Source organism: Nymphalis io, chromosome 26 (genome assembly GCF_905147045.1).
Source record: "Nymphalis io chromosome 26, ilAglIoxx1.1, whole genome shotgun sequence".
NCBI classification, from domain to species: domain Eukaryota; kingdom Metazoa; phylum Arthropoda; class Insecta; order Lepidoptera; family Nymphalidae; genus Nymphalis; species Nymphalis io.
This window is the reverse complement of record NC_065913.1, coordinates 3,863,597-3,888,014: the sequence shown is the minus strand read 5'-3', so window position 1 is coordinate 3,888,014 and position 24,418 is coordinate 3,863,597. Positions and strand designations below refer to the sequence as shown.

At 32.8% G+C, this 24,418-nt stretch overlaps 1 protein-coding gene across 1 annotated transcript; it reads left to right on the top strand.

Moving 5' to 3' along the window:
• Positions 1-2,606: 2,606 nt before the first annotated feature.
• Positions 2,607-15,146, top strand: LOC126778462 (serologically defined colon cancer antigen 8 homolog). Its single transcript, XM_050502033.1, has 17 exons — positions 2,607-2,827; positions 4,258-4,375; positions 4,678-4,873; positions 5,284-5,396; positions 5,622-5,798; positions 7,002-7,136; positions 7,224-7,318; positions 7,892-8,048; positions 8,743-8,904; positions 9,365-9,470; positions 10,051-10,184; positions 10,593-10,697; positions 11,258-11,351; positions 11,799-11,916; positions 13,766-14,090; positions 14,372-14,454; positions 14,887-15,146. Exons 1-16 carry the CDS (start codon positions 2,715-2,717, stop codon positions 14,444-14,446), a joined length of 2,223 nt encoding a protein of 740 aa, XP_050357990.1. The 5' UTR covers positions 2,607-2,714; the 3' UTR covers positions 14,447-14,454; positions 14,887-15,146.
• The last annotated feature ends 9,272 nt before the right edge of the window (positions 15,147-24,418 follow it).

The following is a 24,418-nucleotide window of genomic DNA, read 5'->3' as shown; positions in this document are numbered from 1 at the left end:
CAATGCGCCACGAACCTTGGGAACTAAGATGTTACGTCCCTTGTGCCTATAATTACACTGGCTCACAATTCAAACCGGAACACAACAATACCAAGTACTGCTGTTTTAAAGTAGAATATCTGATGAGTAGGTGGTACCTACCCAGACGAGCTTGCACAAAGCTCTACCACCCGTAATTCAGGTTTAATGAACATTATACGCATATACTATTAAGGTTGCCATAATACAAAATTGAAATACTATACTTTATTCAAGTAGGTATTATTTTGAGTCATAATTTTTTAATGTAATCTTAGCTAAAAGATATTGCTAATACCAATTCGAATGGAATATGTTGGGGTTTGTTTAAATCTTATCTTTCTTTAATTACAATATAGTTAGTTTCTTGTAGAGGTACCTTTGCTTTAGATTTATGCAAAATGCTCACCATAGCTCATATTTCAATCCTGACATTTCATTACTTGGTGCAATACCGCGCCTAGCACTGATCTCGCGTGACGCTGGTTGATGGTAGGCTATCGATGTATACGTTTTCATAAGGTATACTAGTTTTTGTCTATGGTAACACTTGTTTGAGGTTAGTAAAAATAAGGTTCTATTGATAATAGCATGATTTAATCTGAGTATACATTATTTTACAGGAATTTCGGCGTGCCTTGTTGGTAAGACCTACTCGTATACCGTGATGGTAAATGGCATGATGCTCTCTTATGGCGTCAAATATATGTGTGTGCATGCTGCATCTGCTATATACTCCATTGCTATACATTAATATAATAATATGATAAATATATTTATGTTATTAACGAAACTATGTTTTTAAAATAAGAATCATTCTTTGTTTGTGTTAGGAATATGTCAAATCGTTAAAAATAAATAAATTGTCTATGATCTCATTCCGATATCTTTCATATGTAATAATAATACAATTTGTATATCTTTTAATATAAACTTTTAATGTAGAACCTTATAAGCGTGCAAAGCTAGTACAGGTAGCTAGTATTTTATAAATATACTATATACATAAAAACACTTTTAAATGTTTAAACAGTAGACTGAACTATTGACTGACTGAAATATTGATTTACTATTTGATCAAAAATATCTAATAACAAAAATATTTAAAATATCATAATTTCTTTTTAATATACCGTGACTTGTAAAGACGTCTTCGCGTGATGGCGAACGTATTTTCCCTCCAAAACCTGTAATGGCCGATCTTCAGCACGCTAGACACTGCCTGTCACGTGGTGTAAGAGCTCATTGACAATTTTATGATTAAAAATAAACATTTTATTAATGTGAAACTTTATTGGTAATGAAAGCATTTTTTAAAGAATTAAGTTAAGTGAATCGCAGTGTAAAGCAAGATGGTTTCACTATTAAACAGTCTACAGAGTTGCATGCGGTTTTTTGTTACAAATATATGTTGCAAACAAATATCGATATCAAATTACACACTCTGGATATTGGATTTTATATATTAACTATTATGGCGCGCCTTTATCTATCTCTTGGTACAAAGTTCCTCATCACACTTTACACCAGTGCTGCCAACGCTTCGAACGTAAAAAGCAGCAACAGGAAAAGACATTAAAGCAGTTAATTCAAAACGATTTACTATAAATATAGGTACTATAGATTTACTGAATAAAATATTACGCTAATTAAAAATACTGTATTAAGAATGGAACAGAAAACAGGGATATCAGTGTAAAAACAGTACATTTTTAAAACAATAGAGTTAGTAATACTGCTCTAAACACTTGACGAATGTAGGACAATACATGATTGTAAACTTCGATCGGCGAACGTGTCTATTCTTTAATTAATTTAATATATATTTATCAAGTCTATATACACATTTAATATAATATATTAAAGTCACCATTAACATTCCTTCATTTTCTTATTACCATATAATTACTCTCCTAGCTTGTTTATTTATTTAATTGTGCCTGTTATATACTATTGTTATGCATATATATAGCGATAGCAACTTCTTTACAACCGGCTGTCTCACGATAACTCTTGTTTTCTGATATGACTCCTCCATTTCTCCTTTTATATGTTTAAAAAAGTGTCACAACGTCAAGTTCTATTAAGGTCATTTTAGACTTATTTGCGTGTAAAAACAGACAATAAATAATATTTACATCAAGGGAAAATTTTTGTTAAAAACAACTTTATACTGTATTTTTGATATTTTCTTTTAAAAGACAAATCAATATGAGACAGATAAAAAAATCTACGTGTGTATAATATTTATTAATAACATATTATAACAATGTATAAAACGATAACGCTCTTAGACTACTTATTCCCGAGGAAACTAACTGCGACGTTAAACCAATACATTTTCCCGCCAAGCGAAAAAGAGACAAAACACAGGAAGTCTCTACTGTTCTTATTTCAAAAATTTCCTTTCTATGCAACCATTGTAGCCGCGTTGTCGACACAAATTTATTTGAAATTCGAATCTGTGGACGCGTGACAAATTAAAAAAAAAGAAAACATTTTATATTGAATCATAGTAATAACCAAATAGTTTTATAACCTGTATGAAGACTTTCTACACAAAGAGGTTTTAATATACAAATCGAGATTTATTTCTCGTTAAAAAATTTCATGTTCGTATTTCCAAAGATAAAGAAGTATTTATTGGAGAAGCTCACGGGGCGGTGGTCTCCATTATTAGTACACAAGTGCAAGGCATGGGCTCGACTAGTTTCCTAAACAAGTCGAGGTCTGGTTTCAGAACGAAGAGCGGGTCCAGTGGCGGTTCTGACAAGGAAATGAACGGGAAATTAAAAAGAACAAAAATACGGTCAGTTTTTAAATATTTGCTTATAATTCTATTTAAAATTTAAATTTATTATTTTGATAAAATGATTATAAGTTATAAAGATGGTTTTTTAAGATGTTTCGGTGTACCTGCTTTTGCAAAAAAATCATTTTTTTAATCGCTCATTATTTGTGACATTACTTTTAATTAATGTGTAGCCAGGTACTTAATGTTAACGTCATAATTAATTTTACGCAAAGCTAATGGCTATTATCGATAGCGATACAAGTGTTTTGTTTTTTTTTTTTTAATTTCACAATAAAATTATTATAGTTTAAATTACGAATATAAATAAGTATTGAAAAAATCAAATATAAAATGATTAGATTATTTTGCTTTGTTTTCGTTTAATAATTATTAAAAAAGTTAACATAGTGTTTTGAATTTAAAGACATTCAATTAAAATTGGAAGAGTTATTATTATTACTTTTAATAGTAATGTATCGATAAGACATACCGTTATTTTTAATAAAATTATCCTGAATATTAAAGCTTTATTTTTTCTACGCAAAATGAACGTTTTTATTTATAAACATACATATTAACATAATTTAAAAAAAATGTAAAAGATTTTTCTATTTAGACACCCTATCTTAAGATATCCGTTTTGGACCAAGTAAGCTATGTGGCGAACTTCAAGCTTAGTTTAAGCTATAAATAAATTTTATTATCTGTTTTCAACAATTCTATTTATTGTTGTGTTCCGGTTTAAAGGGTGAGTGAGGCAGTGTAATTACAGGTACAAGGGACACAACATCTTAATTCCCGAGGTTGGTGGCACATTGGTGATGTAAGTGATGGATAACATTTCTTACAGTGCCAATGTCTATGGGCGTTGGTGACCACTTACCATCAGGTGGCATATGCTCGTCTGCTATTCTGAGATTATGCAGGATAACAATTTAATTGTATTTAATTAAAATACCTACATATGTAATTTTAATGGTGGAATACAATACCTATTCACTTTCTTGCCGGTTCTTCTTGAGATTCTACATTCCGGAACAATGAGTTTTAATTTAATCATCATAAAGAATATTTTGATATCAATTAAATTTATGCAAACAATTCTTCGATGTTTAAATTTATTAACTTTTAATATACGACCTTATTATACATACCTACTTTTACTGTTTATATTTAATTATTTCACTTTATGAGCAAAACATTAATAATTTATCGCGGTACTCTATACAAAGTTATCTATGTTCACACTTGAGTTGTTTATTAAAAATACCGTTACCATGGTAACCATATAATCAATACCACATGAAGTAATAGAGCCACTCGAACGCAATGCGTCATTGGAACGACACTAAATTTTAAATTTATCATTTTTCTTTTTTTTTTAATTTATTTTAAAATGTGACAAAATAGGTTTTAGTAATGTTTAACCCGTACTATTCGTGTAGGCGCCCGGTAAAGATGAATGATTATGGAATGAAGAGGATACCGGATTATACAGAATTGGCGTACAAAGAAGCTGTGTCGAAATTAAAGTATTTCTTATCGGGGAATAATGCACCGAGCGTAAGTATTATTTTAGTTATTATTATATAGAGAAAGACAAGGGAACTTTTAGAAAAAGGGATATTTAAGAATTGTCACGCATTGTATTTAAAAATATTGCATAATAGGATTTGTTATATTCAATTCAATTTATTTGTTTTAAACATAATATACATGTTAAGTCACTACATTTATGTTATTAAATTAAATATTATTAAATTGAATTATTTAAAATAACTCTATAAATATTTTATTTTTTATTTTCCCGAAAAATTAGCTAAGTGTTAAATTGAGTGCAATTAATTTATTATCTGTCTAATTAGGTCCGTAGCTACGGAGGTTCAGCATCAATTAAAAACCTCGACGAATCTGATGGTGAAATCGATAAGAAATATTCGTTATCTTTCAATACCCTATCGGAATACAAACCACGGCCAAGGCTCACGGCTAAATACGCTACATTGTACGCGGACAGTCTGAACAACTACACGACACCTCAGCCAACGGTTACCAATATTGGTGAGAATATAAATATATTATTGTTTATATATATTGTGAATTTCTTGCCAAGTTTTACCACCAACCTTGCGAGCTAAGATGTTGTGTCCCTTGTGCCTGTAATTACACTGGCTCACTCACCCTTCAAATCGGAACACAACAATACCAAGTACTGCTGTTTTGCGGTAGAATATCTGATGAGTGAGTGGTACCTATCCAGACGAGCTTGCACAAAGCCCTACCACCAGTACAACCTTCTTCTTATGGATTCTACGTCAAAAAAAGATATAGTAAGATAAATTAGACAGATAAAGTCCAAGTTCTACTATTTTGTGAGACTAAAATTGAACTTAAATTTTGAGAATTATAAAATTTAACTTTATATATTAAGGTAAGCTATGTCAAAAAGAAAATAATGTTTTTGCTAGTAGCGCCACCAGCATCCGCCGACTTGACTGGCGGAACCAATCCCGATGTGGTTAACTTTATACAGAAACAAGAAGAGTACATTGAACAACTTGAAAAGGAAAGCCAGTATTGTAGGGTAAGTAAATAGAAAGAAGCAAATGAATATTTATTTAAAACAACAAACAAAGAACAAGGTATACAGCGATTATAAAAAAGAAATTATAAAACAAAACAACGATTAAAATAATTTACGTTACCAAGACTTACTATTAAATCTTAATATTATATATAACAAAGACAATATAATAACATTAGTATAGACAATAATTATTCTATACCATAAACAATATATACATTTTAGGATGAATTGAACAATCTGCTCGGGAAAGTAAAAGAGGTTATATCTGAAAATGAACACTTGCACGAGGCTCAAAAAAATAAACTCATTTCCCGAATGTTCCACACATACAATGCTGGCTCTGAAACTGATGACTTAGACGATGTCGGTGACAGCACTGGACTGGACAGCGATAATAAGGTACTTAGTCAATTTGAGTATTTCCTCGGTAATAAGAACGTCTTTTTTGTTACTTGGCGGTTTTTTACAAGACCTGTACACCACCCACACATTACATACTCTACCACAAAACAGCAATATTTAGTATTGTTGTGTTCGGTTTTTAAGGGTGAGCGAGTAAGTTTTTTATAGAATAGGTAGGCGGTCGTGTTAATGGGTCACCTTTTAGTAAGTGACATTGGCATTGTATGAAATGTTAACCATCGCTTACATTGCCAATGCGCCACCAACCTTGGGAACTAAAATGTTATGTGGCTGTAATTACAGTGGCTTACTCACAAACTTTAAAATTTACACACTTCACAACTTTAAAAACGAACATAACAGTATTAAATATTGCTGTTTGATACCTATAGCCCCAAGAGACACAACATCTTAATTCCTAAGGTTAGTGGCGCATTAGCGTTGTAAATAATGATTAATATTCCTCACAATGGCGATGCCTATTGTCCGTTTAACCATTTTATATAAAAAAAAGAAGAACGTTGTCATTTAGATGAGAACGTTTATCAATATATATAATCAGTACCCATTGAAAACATATATTAGATAATGTTTCCAAAGTTTTGAATTAATTTGCCGTTTTCATTCATATACTTGCTATTATTGATAACAATTTTTAAGGCAAATTTTACAGGACTTATTGTAGACAGTATTAATATCAGCTTTCTGATCGTTGATGTATTAATATGATTTTTTTAATTTAATCTCTTCTTAAGTATTCAAATAATTAATCTTGTACGTAAAAATTTTAACAGCTCACTCCATATTAGCCTATCGTTATGTTGGAGCAAACGAATAAAAGTACAATGCGCACTGGACGTGCAAGTCTCTTATTCTTACCAAAAACCAGAATCTAGCTCAAAAAAAATGTTTACCTATGAGGGTGAACAGCTTTATAATAAATTGCCGTCTGCTTTAAAACCTGTGAGCTCATTTAATGTATTTAAGACTAAACTATCGGACAATATTATTCAAAACTACCCACTTTAGAAGTAAATACATTATATGGGTAAATAAAAAATAAATTACTTGTAATAGATTACGGTCACTTAGCTTTACGTTGATTGATTGCTACCATTTAAGTGACGTTGTCTTTTTATGGAAAATAAAGAACTTGAAACCTAATAAATAATACTACTGCAAAAATTAAAACTTTGGAAGGTCTCTCCATCGAAAACACGCAGACCTAAATCCCGATCAGTAAAACTCGAAGGACCAAACATCGTGTTCGAATCTCGCATCGCTGAACTAGAGGCTCAGCTGACTCAAGCTAAAATCGATCTTAAGAAGGTCCAGGTGAGTTGACTTTAGATTGCAGGTTTGGTATATTTAAATTAGTTCCTACAACGTTCGAAATTTAATTTTAATTTATTTTTAATTCAGGATGAAAACAATGAAAACAAACGTAAGCTTGCCAACGGTCTCGTGGATTCGACTTGTCTTGATGGTTTTAAAAGACAAATCGATAATTTACAAAGGTAAAAAGAACTATTGGAATTTGAATTTTAAACTTCGAATACCTAATGAAAATGATATGATTTATTAATCGCACACGCCTTGAGTAATGTTGGTATCTATAAAATAAATTACAGAGAAGTTTTAGTATTTTTATTTGGATTTTAGGTTTTTTTTTTTCTGGGACATCCATTTTGATTGTTAATAGATTGCTATATTTGATGATTATGTGTGTGTGTGTGTGTATATGTCGTTGTAGTTTGGAAATAAATAGCAATTGTTATTTTTTTTTTATAGAACAGGAAGGCGGACGAGCATATGGGCCACCTGATGGTAAGTGGTCACCAACGCTCTTAGACATTGGCATTGTAAGAAATGTCAACCATCGCTTACATATCCAATGCGCCACCAACCTTGGGAACTAAGATTTTATGTCCCTTGTGCCTGTAATTACACTGGCTCACTCACCCTTCAAACCGGAACACAACAATATCAAGTATTGCTGTTTTGCGGTAGAATATCTGATGAGTGGGTGGTACCTACCCAGACGAGCTTGCACAAAGCCCTACCACCAGTAAAAATGTTAATGTTTTTAGAGATAAATCATCTTTGGAATCTCAGATATCTAAGCTGAAACTAAATCTAGAACAGAAGGAAGGTGATCTGGATACCCGCTACAAAAGAGGTTCAGATGTGGAACAACAGCTTAGAGAAGAGAGAAATAATTTAGAAATCGAATTGAGCAGACTTAAGGTAAAGTTTTGTTGAGGAATTGAGTCATAGGTTATATATATTTTATATTTTCTTAAACGATGTTAAAAAATAAACACAAGTTTGAGATCGGACATCCAACGCTTCTAGATTACGCAACGAACCAATACATTTAATCCCTTATTAGTAATGAGCAAATAAGCAAAACTGCGAACGATTTCCCGCGCTCCCGAGATTTGGTAGTATGAAATTTTTATACTTCGTGCACGCTCAATATTATATCATTATATCAAATATATATATTTTTTTATTTTTTCACGTGTTAAGCTACCAATATGTGGATTTTTAAAAATATTAATCTCAGTAACTTTTAGTGATGCGCGAAAAGATAAGTTAAAGATAAAAAGGTGCATTCCAAAATGTATTTTTGTGTCTCGTTTGACGATGAAAATTGTTATAAAAATGTGTCTGACGTCATAAATATAGGAGAGCGAACTCTTATTTACAAACGCTAAGCCAGTTTATAAAATCGACAACCGCCCAATTTGCGCGTGCGCGGTCGCCTGAAGCTCCTTTGATGCGGTCTCAAAAACCGACAACGAGCGGTTCGTCCCGCGGAACGTTCGAGCGCGACCCCGTCTCCATAGCGCGCGGCCAATTCGCGCGTTCGAGGGTTGCCGCGCGTCATGTATGCGCAGCTTCACGTAAGCCGCCAGACCGAGCGTCCGGCCCGCAGGACGAGCTGGCGCGCGAGCGCGGGCGCGTGCGCTCGGCGTCGGGCGAGGGCGCGCGCCGGGCGCAGCGCGAGCGCAGCGCCGCCGAGCAGCGCTACCTCGCGCACTGCGACGAGCTGCAGCACGACCTCGCCGCGCAGTTCGACAACGTCGCCAAGCTGCAGGTATTCCGGTAGCTCTACCGCTGCCAAGGGGCCAATCATCATGGCGTGGCATCTGTGATCTATTTCATTTCAGACCATCCTCTGTTAGAAAGTTCTCGTTAGTAAGTATAATACGAAATCGTGATATTACTATAATATAATAGTCATAAGTAGATTTCATATCATATGAACATAAGAGTACTGAGTGTAAACCTGTTTAGAGCCATGACATATCACTGTTTTTAGTAAAAAGTTTCTTAACAATTTTTTAAAGTATTTAAGCATTGATTTTGATAACAATTGTGATATCTCTATATTTGTTCTTTTAATATCCGGCTAAATTTGAAATTTGAGTTCCTTGACTAACATTTATTTTTCAATTTTAAAAGACGAACAATTAGAATTATTTTCTATTTTATAGAATAATTGTTATTCTTATACGTTATAACGTATTCAATATACGATACTTAATTTTTAATAGTTGGACTTAGAACGGCAGCGTCGTGAAGAAAATGATTTAAAGAGGGAGCTGTCGATGAAGAATGCAGCAATTGAAGAATTGAAAATGGAACTTAAGAACAAAAGTGGTATAAATTTAAAACAATTCAAAAATCTAAAAAAAAAACACTAAAATTTAAACTAAACCTATAAACTAATATAATAGCCGAGATGGCACAGTGGTAAGAACGAGTGAATCTTAACCGATGATAGTGGGTTCAAATCCGGGCAAACACCATTGAATTTTAAAATCTGTATGTGTAAATTTCACTGAAATTCTATCACGTGTGTATTCTACCAACCCGCATTAAAGCAGCGTGGTGGAATTAGCTCCAAAAACTTTCTCCTCAAATAGAGGAGAGGAGGTCTTAGCCCAGCAGTGGGATATTCACAGGCTATTACTAAAAAAAAAACTATAACTAATAGTGTATTATATATTTATATAATGTATTTAAATTCGTTTCAAAATCATGAATGTTTATTAAATAAACAGCAATAATTATTATGTATAATTAAATTTTCGAACTTGCTTTTAGCGGTTCAATTAATACTGGCTATTGAAATAAAACCTTAAATGCACAGACATTTCTAATGAACTGGGCTGTTTTTATTTGAATACATATATCTATGAATTATATAAAGCGCACAAATATATGTCACTCGTTTCAGCGTCCCTTCAAGCAGATCTAGCTCAAGCTCATGCAGAAAAATCATCTCTCGAGGAAGAGCTGGCAAGCGCTAGACTTGCTATCGAAAGACATCAACGACAGTCCAAGCATGAAGTCAACCGACTAAATTCTGAAGTAGGTTTAGTAAGATTTTAATAATATTTTCTTTTATTTTTATGATTAAAATTGAGCCAAAAAACGCCATAAATCTATCAAAAGATTTCTCCAGAAAATGAAGTTCGAATGTAACCGAGCTACATTATTTGTATTACTGTCATAAATAGTCTTTAGTCTTTGTTTATATAATTATATAAATATATACTCTTCACGAATTAATTGTGTTACCTGACATAGACCTTGCTCGCACACAACCTTGAGGCGGACTGTGAATACTTATCTTATGAAAGATATCAAGATGAGATCATAGAAATTTTATTTAGTACTTTTTATAGTTTTTGGCATATTCCTAAAACTGTTAATTAACTATGATATCTCATTGAATCATTTAAAGGATATGTATTAAGATGTTCTTTTATATTAAAGATTCAATCGCTTCGACAACGCTTAGACAGAGCTGATGCAGATTTGGTTCACTCTCGTCGCGAGAACCTGCGTCTCTCGGAACAGATCTCCAATCTTGAAAAAGAGGTATCTATATTGAATGCTTAATAATAAATAGTATCGCGCGTTGTTGAAATTCACAATTTTTGGAAAAAAATGACCTATTATTTATTTCATATATATGGTAGTAGTTACTACACATATGGTATATTTGATATGGAATTATTGCCTTTTTGGTTTAGAGACTAGTTAAAAGGCCACCCATTTCGAGGTCCTGGGCTCGAAACCCAAGTCGGGCCAATAAAAAAGATATTGAGTTTTTCTCTCGAAAAATCTCAATAGCCTCAGAAGACTGGAAATTGAAAGTGTACATATACTGCCCGTGCCTTAGAAATCACGTAAAGCCTTTTTTCCTGCACATGAACTTTCCTGTCGTGTCGGATTGCTGTTTAATCACATTATGAGATTGAGGGCATTAAGAGTTTCCGCACACACTTGTCCACCATAATATGTCCTGCGCAGTTCACTAATCCTTCTTAAGATTGACCGCCATGGCTAAAATCGGTCAGGAACACATCATTATGATTCTATTTTAAATATGCTATTTTTATTTCCCATAATAAGATGATAATATTGCGTGTTCTCAGCTAAATTTGAAAAACTTGACACCAATATCGCCAGAGAAGAACAGGAAGGAGAAAGAATTATCAACGATGCTGGAATCGATGGAAAATAAGCACGGTATGTCACACGCTAGTATATGTCTAGAGCCTGTGATTCGCGTTACGTTAACTATAACATTTGGTATAACTTTTATTATCTTCTTACAATCCGCATTTCGAACAGAAACGTTAACGTATAACCATTTCTTCATTTTATGGGTAAACTATTGATGTTTTGAAAGACACTAATTTTTCATCTTCATTGGTTTCAAATTCAACACTTCAAAACATTTATATTTTACCCCTTTCAGTATTCCGCTTGCATGAATCATATAGTTGTGAAAGGGCTTCTTTCTTAACTTCAATAGTTTATTCATCAGATTGTTTGTAAAATCAAGATTTATCATACCTTAACATGTCCAGGATTACTTAATATTATATATACATACAATAAACACGACTTCACTAAAATTTTATATGTAATTATAATTCATAAAGATTTTAGTGAATAAATTTGGTTCCGCAGCTAAGACCGTGGCTGAGTTGGAGTCCATGATTCATTCACAAAACAGTCTGATGGAGAAACTCACCAGCGAATGTCGTTTGCTTACAGATAAGCTCGACGACACAAATCGTAGGCACAAGTACGATCTGTTTCAACTCTAATTGCATGCAATTAAATTATAATTTTCTTTAATATTTAAATGCTTTTCAAAACATTAAATATTAATAAACTGTCATCATTACCCATTAAATTTAATTAAACATTACGACTAACGTGACTTTAAATTATTAAAAATAATTGTTGGTTTAAAGTAGGTTCTATTTACATGATATTTCCAATTTCAAAAATTTCCTAACGTCGTGCTGTGTTTTTATTGGTGGCAGGCAGAGCGCAGAGTCGCAGCCGTGCAGACGAACCAATCAGAACACAGCGCGACCGTTCAAGATCTCGAGGTTCGCCAATAACGAACCACCGAACTCGACACCGCGTAAAAGAGTCCGATTCGTCGAATAACTATCCAATAATTGTTGGCCCATTAACGACAAATCAGGATCTCACAAATGCTCATGGTGAAAAGATATACAATTTACCTCTGATGATTCAACAGCCCTTTTTACGGGAGAAAAAGGAGCCGATCAAGGTTGACATCAGTGTGAAGCTAATACCAAAACCAAGGAAAAAAGATAGAAAGAGACGAGAAGCACACATTGAGGAGTTAGTTTCAACAGATAGGAATAAGGGTGTTAAAAATAGTATAAGCATGGAAGTTACTGATAATAATATTAACGTTTTAAGCGAATCTTTAGAAGTTGTTGAGGATAAGCCGAGTGAAACAAAACATGAGGAAAAAGATAAGGAAATTAATGTAGAACAGGGAAATGAAATAGAAAATAATGTAAGTGACGTAGAACCTTTAGAATTAGATGCCATTGTTTTAGAAGACGAAGATACCGCTGCAGTAGACGAAGAAGTGAAGAACGAATGCGTTACATTAGAAGATAATAATTTACAAGAACATACTAGTAATTCGGAACCTGTTAATTTAACAAAAGATACTGAAAATAACTTACTTCCCATCAATGATGAAACTGAATAAGTGATTACGGACATTACTAATATTATAACTATAATAATTAATTTATTAGTAGTTGTGATTTTTCAAAAATTTCATGTGCTTTATACATCACATCGCTTTTCCGTAAAAATAAATCATTGTCTTAAAATAAACTTTGTGTGTATTTGTGCAATACGTGTATAATTAATTACTTCGATGTGTTTGTATTTGTTAATTAATTGTTCTGTTATTTGTTCATCGTTAATTAAGATATGATTGTTTAAAGTTTTCTGTTTTACTAGACACGTGGTCTTAATCTTTTGATGTTAAATGTTAGCTTTTTAATGTTAAATGGGTAATGATAGCATTTTAACAATAGTTTGTAATAAATAATATAGACAACATTCAGTTAATTTTGTTATAAAGTAGAATGAGTAGATTAAGTTACTGTTAAAGAACGTAAAATGAGCTTATTAACGAAATAAAAAAAAAATGTACAACAGTGCTATTAATATAAATTTCGGCAACAAAAACAGAACTTAATACATTTTTATAAATACCTCATAAATTCGTCACTTCAAACGAAACTTAAGCACAGATAAAAAATCTTTATATTTAAATATTATGCACCCCAAACAGTTCTTCATTAATATATTTTTATTAAAAAAAAAAAAAACATTACACTGACACTATTTATATCCACTTTAATTTTGCCTCCAAAGTTCTGATAACATTTTCTCTGACATTTGAAACGCCACGAATCCGTAAAGTATACCATATTTATTCAAAATATTGACCAACGTATTTATTTGTCTTTACAACTTTGTTTGGAATAGACTATAAAAGATTGGACTAAAAGCACTTAAGGCGTTGTCTAATTTCATGAATCAAGACATAGTTTTAACACTCGTTCACACATACCACTCTATTTCAGAATGGAAAAAACACAGTTGCTTTGCAGAAACTCTGAACTTATGAGAAAACTTAGAAATCTGTGGTCTTCTCATAAGAAATACTGCACGACCACAATAGCACCATATCGAAGTTACACTCCATTAAGTGGATATCCAAGTAGCTCATCATGTGACTTAGATCGCACTTATTTGACCTCAACGCCTTATACATATACAAATAGATTTAGAAGAACCGATGGATTTAGTTATAATGGTAGTGCGAATGATGAAATCGTTAATCTGAGCAGAAATTTAAGTGATCTCTCGATTGATAAAATCGGGGATTCAGATGATGATCCTCAAAAGGTGAGACATAATGCACATAAGAATACATTAAATGCAATTGCTTTGCAGTTTATATTTTATTGCAGGCTTTATATCACTGTAATATCACGCACTAAGCTTTATATAACATACCAGGATGTTTACTAGCCTTAAAAATTCAAAGGATATTGCAGAATTATTTATCTCAAAATGTTTCAGACTTCAACAAACAAATTTTTATTCAGACTGTATTGTGTTACGAGTATGCATGTATTTGTTGCACTTGAGCGTGTGTGTGTTATCACGTGTGTGTGTGTATACAGGAAAGAACTGGCAACTCTGCAGCGTCAAATAGAGCGTCTGGGACAATCCCTGCAGTCTGCATCGCACCCACCTAATAATCAAGGTATGAATTCGGATTTATATTGCACGGAGAGATTTAATGAGTGTAGGTATTTCAGAAATTTCTGCATTTTTGGTAACTTATTGTTATTTATTTTAATTATTTATTCTAGAATTAGACTTATATTACAACGTTTGAATTGCGATGTCAGAATCATCAAGACAAAAATAATATAAATTGTAAGTAATTAATATTCGAAAAATGAAGGACGAAGTCAAAACATATATAATATACCTTTCAAATTCTGCAACTCGATGGTGTCTTTCTTTGTTGCAAATAATATTAATATATCTATGATAGATTCAGCCATTTGAGTAAGTTGTTGTTCTAAATGATCTCTATTCTCATACAGTGTTTTCTCTTCGACGTTGTAGGATAAATTAACGAACAAAGTAATGTTTCTAGTATGTTAAAGACAAATCTAAATATTTTCAGCACCTACCTCGCACGCAGCCAATACCAACAGAATATCACATTCCCCAACCGGCGCCGGATCAGACTATTCCAGAAATGAGTCCGCCAGAGACGCCACATTCAGAGAAAACGACGATATCAGAAATAATCTCGGCGACGTCGCTGGAGACCACGAAGAATCAAAAAATATAAACCAACACATACAAGATTACACTAATAATGAAAATATAACACAAGATGCACAACATTACAGCACAGAAATAACACAAGATGTAGTAAGCAACGTAATAGATACTAATGAAGAACATTCAAATATAGATAAAAAGATAACGAAACTAAATTCACACGATTCAAACGATAGAGACGAGAAATCCTTAAAGAAACAAACATCCAAAGAAATGACACCTGAAAAACATATGAAAAATGAAACAGAAATGCCTTCGAAAGTTGAAAGTAATGATGAATTTAATGTAGATCGAAGAATTGCCGAAACGACAGACAACAACAATGAAAAAGATTACTCAGAACCAGTCGAGAATCCAAATGAAAATGATAAACCATTGGAACAAACAGAACAATATGAAACACAAAACTATAATGAAGAAAATTATCCAAATTACGAACAAAATTACGACCAACCACAATATACAGAGCAATTTGAAAATTACGAACAATATCCCGAACAATACACTGACCCAAACACTCAGCAATTTGTTGATCCAAGTTCTCAACAATACGTTGATCCAAGTTCCCAACAATACGTTGATCCAAGTTCTCAACAATACGTTGATCCAAGTTCTCAACAATACGTTGATCCAAGTTCTCAACAATACGTTGATCCTAGTTCTCAACAATACGTTGATCCAAGTTCTCAACAATACGTTGATCCAAGTTCTCAACAATACGTTGATCCAAGTTCTCAACAATACGTTGCTCCAAGCACTCAGCAAAATACCGACCCAAATCAACCATTTGACGACCCAAACGCCCAATATGAAGGCGAATATGAAAATTACGCAACAGATGAAAATTATGGCGAACAAACATATAACCAAGAATACACAGCTGATACGGAATATCCTGAAACTGTGTCAGAACAAACCGCCGATACAAATGAAAAGTCGCCCAATGAAAAATTAGCTAGCCAAAGTTAGCATAAATTATAATAAGTTGTTTTTACGTGCAATAAATGTTATATTAGCTTTTGTTCATTTGTGATTAAAGGCAAATTGTTTATCAAAGCTTTTGGTGTTAGGACTGCAAGAATTGAATATATGTTTTTAGATAATGCAACTTTTAGGGGTTCCATATAATGCAATTAATTCTTATCTTTTCTCATATGAAAACATAACAGTTTTATTTTATGTAATAATGTAAAGATTAATAGTGACGTATTACAATTTCACGAAATAAAATATTCCTAAAATATATCAATTCAATTGTTTGTAGTTAATATAGTTGTATAAAAGCAAATGTTTTTGCTAAATACAATAAAGTTTATAGTCGATAAAATTCGTATTTATTTTTTCTTCTTAGTCCTTTCTTGTCCATATGAAGCATCCAAATCAGTAAGCCAGCACAATAATTTCGGTATAACAATAAATCCATATCGTATTTATTTTTCTTTCAAATGGCTTTGCGGACTGGTAAAAAGAACACCTGGTGTTATGCGATCACCACCGCCTTACGTTGGTATGTAATACATATTAATCATACTTTACATCGTCATTACGCTATTCGTACGCTAATCTTGACGAGCCGTTTGGCGTGGTTGGTAGATACTTGCCTTTCACCCGAAGGTTGCGGGTTCGATCCCCACCCAGGACAGACATTTATGTGCATGAACATGTCTATTTGTCCTGAGTCTTGGTGTAATTATCTATATAAGCATGTATTTACAAGAGAAAAGTAGTATATCAGTTGTCTAATTTCCATAGTACAAGCTCTGCTTATATTTATATATTTATTTGGGATCAGATGGCCGTGTGTGAATAATGTCCCAGAATATTATTAAATATTGGAAACTAAGATGTTATGTCCCTTGTGCCTGTAATCTCGCTGGCTCACTCACCCTTTAAACCGGAACACAACTAAACAAACTAATACCGTTTGGCGATAGATGTGACAAATTAAATATTTAGAAATACTGGTTGGATAAACAAACTTCAAAACTTTAAGCATTAAGGCCATACAAGCGAGCATAGACAAAAATAATTTAATAATATCCCTTATATATGAAATAATATATAGACAATTATAGTAAATTCGCACAACTTAGTAAAAGTTAAAAAATGGACAGAGTCAGATATGATTCTTCCAATGTAAGTTGAGCTCAGATCTATATGATTAATCATATTAAATAGGATTATATGCAGTCAACTCTTGAGTTGGCTGAACTGGTAAACCTGTCTGTATTCGTTTGTGAGAGTAGTTGCTTATTAAAAACTACTTTTACTGGTGGTAGGGCTTTGTGCAAGCTCGTCTGGGTAGGTACCAACCACTCATCAGATATTCTACCGCAAAACAGCAATGCTTGATATTGTTGTGTTCCGGTTTGAAGGGTGAGTGAGCCAGTGTAATTACAGGCACAAGGGACATAAAATCTTAGTTCCCAAGGTTGGTGGCGCATTGGCTATAAGCGATGGTTGACATTTCTTACAATGCCAATGTCTAAGGGCGTTTGGTGACCACTTACCATCAGGTGGCCCATATGCTCGTCCACCTTCCTATTCTATAAAAAAAAAAAATGTGTACATGTTACGGATTAAAAAAACGGATTAAAAAATAACACAATATATGCAATGCACATTTCTTTTGTTTTGCGACACTATACGTTTAATTAGCTATTGCCCGCGGCTGTGCTCGTGCGTAAGTACACGTAAAGGATAAATGTTGTATGGTATAAGAAAATTTTATTTATTTATTAAAGGTTTGCTAGCGGAGGTTACAAACATAACATTTTTATAAATTGTGTGCTAAACTAGGAACATTTTATGTACACCCATTTGAAAGCAAACACTGCATGCATAGTGTTCTTGCGCGGATTACAATTTTATAAAAGTATTAAAGTGCTTGACTATTAAGTAATAATAACAAAAATATAAAAAAGGAAAAATTATTTACAAAAAAAATGTCACAAAGATAAGATAAGAAGAGAAAAAGAAAAAATAAATACACAAAAAACAAAGAGAACGGAAATAACAAAAATGTCTTAGATGCTACATTACAAAATACTACAAGTTTACACTTATATTAAATATTATTGCAACAATCTTTAGCAACTTTACGAAAAGTGCTAGGTGAGTCCGTACTGATATCTAGTAATCCACTAAGCCCATTGTATAGTTTACAGAATCGTGGTATTGGTGAATTTTGTGCACAAAATTAACAGGCTAACCATCGATTATAATAATATCTACAAAACGCTCAATAATATGATTTAACATTAAGAAAGTGTCAAACGAAGCTCTTATAATTGATATTTTTAATGACAAATTGAATCAGTTTCGTAAAAAAATATCTATTTTTTTTTCCTCAAAAATAATGTATAAAAATAATTATAAATTTTTGTTTTTCACTTCTTTTTCTTTATAAATGTACCTTTCTTTTGTTTGCTTTTAATCAAATAATTAATATTCAAAAAAATTTAATGTTCTCAGATATTTATATTTTATTCATTTTATAACAATCAAGTGTAATTTTATAATAATTTAATTGTTAGTATCTTTTCTATTTGTTATAAATATTTTAATTTTTAAAATTATTTTTTTGTTAACTCGAAATGTTTATATATTTCGCAACACCTATAATTTAGGAGACACTTGATTTATATAACGTAATGTTTAAAGACTCAATTGTATTTATTAGTGTACTTCATGTTGCTCTTGATATTATAATAAATAAATAAATAAAACAGTTCTGCAGAGAGGTGGTACTAAGAGCGTTATAAGTTTTCGAGGATATCTATAAGGCACTCTGAACTTTATTTTAGACAGTAAGTTTGGGCAGTCTATTTTATTTCGAAGTCTCTTAAGTCTCTTCTTTGTTCTAAGCTAATAAGTTAAAAGCATTTTAGTCTATTTTTATGAGGCTTATGAACTCTTGCTTGATATAAATTGTACCATAGAAATCTTTTTTGAATGCGCTCAAGTGTCAAACAGTGGGCAGAATAGTGAGGTCGCCAAACAACACTTCAGTATTCTAGCTGGCTACGAACGAGGCTATTATATATGATTACTTTTGTTCTGACTCGTTTAAAACCCTTTGTATTCCTAATAACGAATCCCAGTAATTTCGAGGCTTTTTTAGCGATTGCATTAATTGTGTGAATTTTATATGTAAGCATTTTTTTATATTAGGCTCCATGCCATTTGCCTCCCACCAGTCAACTACACTATTTAGGTCCATCTGAAGAAGAGCAGAGTCATGCGCAGATGAGACAATCCGGGTAAACTTAAGATCATCTGCGTACATAAATGGAGTTGAATGCATAAAGCACAAAGTTATGTCATTCACAAAAATGTTAAATAGAATAGGGCCGAGATGGGAACCCTGAGGAACACTTTACTTTACTTTAATACTTCATTGTACATCACACCACAAAAAGAAAAATACAAAACATGTATATTGCCTAAATAAATGTACAATTATGGCGACCTTATCGCTACACAGCGATCTCTTCCAGGTAACCGAGTGTAAGTAATTACAGATAGGATATGGGGTAGGTGGTGGTTCATACCAGTTTTATTCATATAAAATAATATTAATATTTAATTAAAACAAAACCAATTATTAAATGTAGATATAAAATACACATATTATACATACATATATAATATAAAACAATTTATATATACAATATAACAGGAACACCAGATAAAATTGTGTGCTTTTCAGATTTGTATCCATTTATAACAACAAAAAACAAACGATCTTTTAGGTACGAGGAAAGTCATTGCAGGAATGAACCAGAAAAGCCGTATATGATAAATTTATTTGTAAGTATGTGGAACTCTGTCAAAAGCCTTTCTAAGGTGCGTGTAAATTACGTCTACTTGCTTCTGAGAATCTTGAGCTTCAAAAAGAGAATTAGTAAGGCTGACTAAATTTGAGCTTGTAGATTTACCAGGCCAAAAGCCATGCTGATGTTCAGAAATAAAAGGCTTGAAATGAGTTTGTATGAGAGTACCGACTATGGATTCAAAGACTTTGGTGAAAACTGACAGAATTGGAATAGGTCTGTAGTTTTGCACCACGCAGTCATCATCGCCTTTATGGATGGGCACTACTTTAGGTTCCTTCCACTTTCCTGGAAAATATCCCGCATTTAGTGAGGAGTTAAATGTATGATTCAATGGCTCCGCCACACAAGAGCACAATTTTTGACAAAAATTGATGGAATATTGTCCGGACCCGCGCCTTTTGCGGTATCCAAACTTTCAAGGTTTAACAGAACTGTTGGCATATATGGCTTTTAAGCACTCATTTAATTTAGAGAATTCAAAATTTGTATCGCTCTTGCAATCAGTATACACAGAGGAATAATAATTTAAGAACATGTTGCAAATCCGACGTGGTTTCTATTCCGTTCGTCATGGTGACCGGTTATAGACCTTGATTATTGGTTTTGGTTTTAAGAAATGACCAAAATAAGTTTGGGCTGTCATAAATTAGATCTTCGATTTTTTATTGTAGTTGTTGAAGGCCTCTCCAGTAAGTTTATCACAGCGTTCACTAAGAGTTTTTAACGATACTGTATCCATAGACGAGCCATTTGACGAGCCGGTTGGCATGGTCGGTGGATGCTTGCCTTTCACTCCGAAGGTTGTGGGTTCGATTCCCACTTAGGACAGATATTTGTGTGCATGAACATGTCTGTTTGTCCTGAGTCTGGGTGTAATTATCTAAATAAGTATGTACATACAAAAAAAGTATAGTAGTATATTAGGTGTCTGGTTTCCATAGTACAAGCTCTGTACAAGCTTACTTTGGGATCAGATGGCCGTGTGTGAAAAATGTCCCAGGATAATATTATTATATTATATATATAATATACAATTTAAATCGCTTTAATATTTTGTGCTTCTCGTGTAGCCTTCGCAATACCACACCATTTATCCATCGGGGATGTTTATTTACATTTAAAACCTCTATTAGTGGAACATATTTCTAGATTACCATGTGCAGTTGTTCGTAAAAAATACTGACCATTTGATTTACACTTTTGTCGCTGAACAATTCACAGCAATGTATATATGGCTCATACACTAAATAATATTATAAATAATCAGCCCTATAGAAATTATACCGAACGACTGATAAATTCGTCTTCAGTTTTTTCAATTTAATATTATGAAAAGTTATTTCGAGTGGAGGATGAAGTGGATCTATCTCACTGATAGGATTGTGTGAAGTACTTACACAGCAGTCAGGTTAGTCAACCAGTAAAAGATCAAGAATATTTCCCATGCTGTTTACCACTTCATTACATTAGTACAGTGCATTTTCCGATACAAAATCGAGCAATATTCGCGTAGCAGGAGTTATCTTAATAATGAGTCAAGGGTGAATTATAATTAATGCTTTTTAAATTAAAGTCGCCAAATATACACGTAATCAAAGTATGTTGATCAGAAACCCAGTTACAGTTGGTCAAGAAGTGGTCGAGATTTTTTTTATCTAGGGGTGAAGGAAGGTAGACAACACACAGAACAAACTGTCGAGCATTATTCAAGTAAGGTACGTTAATGACTAACCAATCACTTTCCCGTTTCATGATCCTACTAGAACTCATCTTTTGATTTACAACAACCAAGACTCCACCACCTTCCTTCTTCACACTAGTCTTACAAGTCTGTCTATCTCTTCTATAAACAATGTACCTAACATCAAATAATTCATTACTAAATATTGATTCATTAAGCCAAGTTTCCGTTAAAATAATGATATCGTATTCATTAATTGAAATATTACAATAAACATCATGGGTTTTGGTTTTGAGCCCTTTAACATTTTGATAATATAACTTTAACGTAATCATTATTATAACTATAATACCATTGCTTGCCAATAACTTATAACTAATTTAATTTACTTAAAAAGTCTATATTCTTAACTTTTTTTTTTATAGAATAGGAAGGTGGACGAGCATATGGGCCACCTGATGGTAAGTGGTCACCAAACGCCCTTAGACATTGGCATTGTAAGAAATGTCAACCATCGCTTATAGCCAATGCGCCACCAACCTTGGGAACTAAGATTTTATGTCCCTTGTGCCTGTAATTACACTGGCTCACACACCCTTCAAACCAGAACACAACAATATCAAGTATTGCTGTTTTGCGGTAGAATATCTGATGAGTGGGTGGTACCTACCCAGACGGGCTTGCACAAAGCCCTACCACCAGTAAAAACTACTAAGTAATTAGACTTCTCATTTTTCCTCATCAAAATACGAGCATTTCGGATCCACATAAATTTATCTCGTTAGTTTTCAACCTTGCTGCAGCGGTCTGAGTTTTGTTTTCAAGTGATAGATGCTTCATGACATATACAGGCTTCTTATCTCCAGCTATTCCCAAGTGTGCCATATTTAGTCTATCATTGGTTTTTATTTTATTAAAGTTTATAGCTGCAGCCAAAAAAACTATTTTTAATGAGCGGCGTATTAAATTGTACTACAATTGATCTTGGGCGGGGGTTTGAACGATTTATTTTAGCAACCCGTGTGCAGTTACAGATTTTGTCGTCACTAACTTCGTAACCTATTATATTTCCCAATTGCGATTTACGACGGATATTACATTTTCATTGCTGTGCTCGGGAATACATTGCAATTCTAGGTTGTTGGACCGAGAATGCTGCTCCAGTTCATTTACTCGAGTATTTAGCAATATATGTAGTACACGACATTTCTTTTGTTTTTCGATACTAAGCGTTTAACTAGCTACTGCGGCTTCGCTCGCGCGTAAAATAGGTGAAGTTTAAATGTTATATTAAAGTCTCTGATTAAATAAGAAGCATGAAATGTCATTCATTGAATGAAAAATGTTGCATGAACTGGGAAAATTTATTCCTTCTGAGAGTTCAGTTACGTGCGCTGCGTAACGGTTAAAGTTACATAACAATTTTGTACTACGGAATCGTTCCTCTTGAAAAGTTCTAAAAAAAGTCCACGATAGCGTGTCTATCTTTTAAGGTTGACTCACTATAACCTTTATGTGTGGTGATCAAATTTGTTCTAAAGCCGTTTTTATAAACATGGCATTAATTCTTATAAAAAATATCGAGATAAAATTAGATAATTTTTAGTGCTTTTTGACATATTTCAACAGGTAGTTGAGTAGGTTGTCTGAAAATACTCATACTTAAATTTGATTTTCGATTTGTAAATAGCTTTGTGAGTTATAGTTATTTTATAGGTTACATAGATATTTCGTTTCGTAGCCGCTTATTTTTTTGTCTCATTGTCTTGTTAAATTTATACATAGTCAGTTAATTGATAATAAGTACATAATCAAAATTCAAATGCTCTACCGACTGAGGCTCTGAGCTATCCGGGCTATATAGTACTTATTTTTTAAATACACAGCCTACCTATCAGCCTTAAAAGGACACCATTTTCGTAATTTTCCAAGATATCGTTTGCAGTTACGATAAATAATGCACAGGGAAAAACATTAAGGGAATGCTGTTTTTCTCATGGCCCAATGTATGTTCCCCTATCTAGATCCAGGTGCGGCGAAAACCAATAAATACGAATATCCCACGAAAATAAAACTAAAAATGTTGTATATACTGAAATATTATAAGTCTACCCTTAGTGATTTCTTTAAGATACACGCGGGTAAAACCGCGAGCACAGCTAGTATTTTAATAAGCGTCTGTATCTCTAAGACAAGAAATTTACAACTTTACAGTTTACAGTACAACAGTAAGTAACAGTGGCATTAATAAAAATGTCTATGGTGATATTTAAAAAATAGTATCGACGTTAAATAAAACTAAGTAAATTTTATGAAAATCATTTTATTATTATCAAAGTCTACTTCGATATGGGCAATATGCGTTAATAATACTTAATAATAAAAAATACTTAGTTACTTTACGTTATGCGCTATTTTCGTTCACAACTTCAATTGTACGATGTTTTATTGTCTTTGCGAATAAATAATATTCCTTATCATAGATTGTAGAGTACATTTAATTTAAAAAAAAAACGAAAGATCATTATCGACAGGATTTTTAACGTTGTTAACTAATGTTTCCTATGTAAAACTTACATGGCCGATATCGATTACGCCTGCCAAGTTTATTATATAATATTAATGAATGGTAATTTGATTTTTGTAATTATATCGACCAATCCGCATATTCCACCAATCCGCATTGGAGCAGCGTGGTGGAATAAGCTCTAAGCCTTCTCCTCAAAAAGGGAGAAGAGGCCTTAGCCCAGCAGTAGGACTTTCACAGGTCGAGTAAAATTATATTATGTTAAAGTATATTTTTACATTCGCAAAAACACATTAATTTTGAACTTAAGGCGTGGTTATAT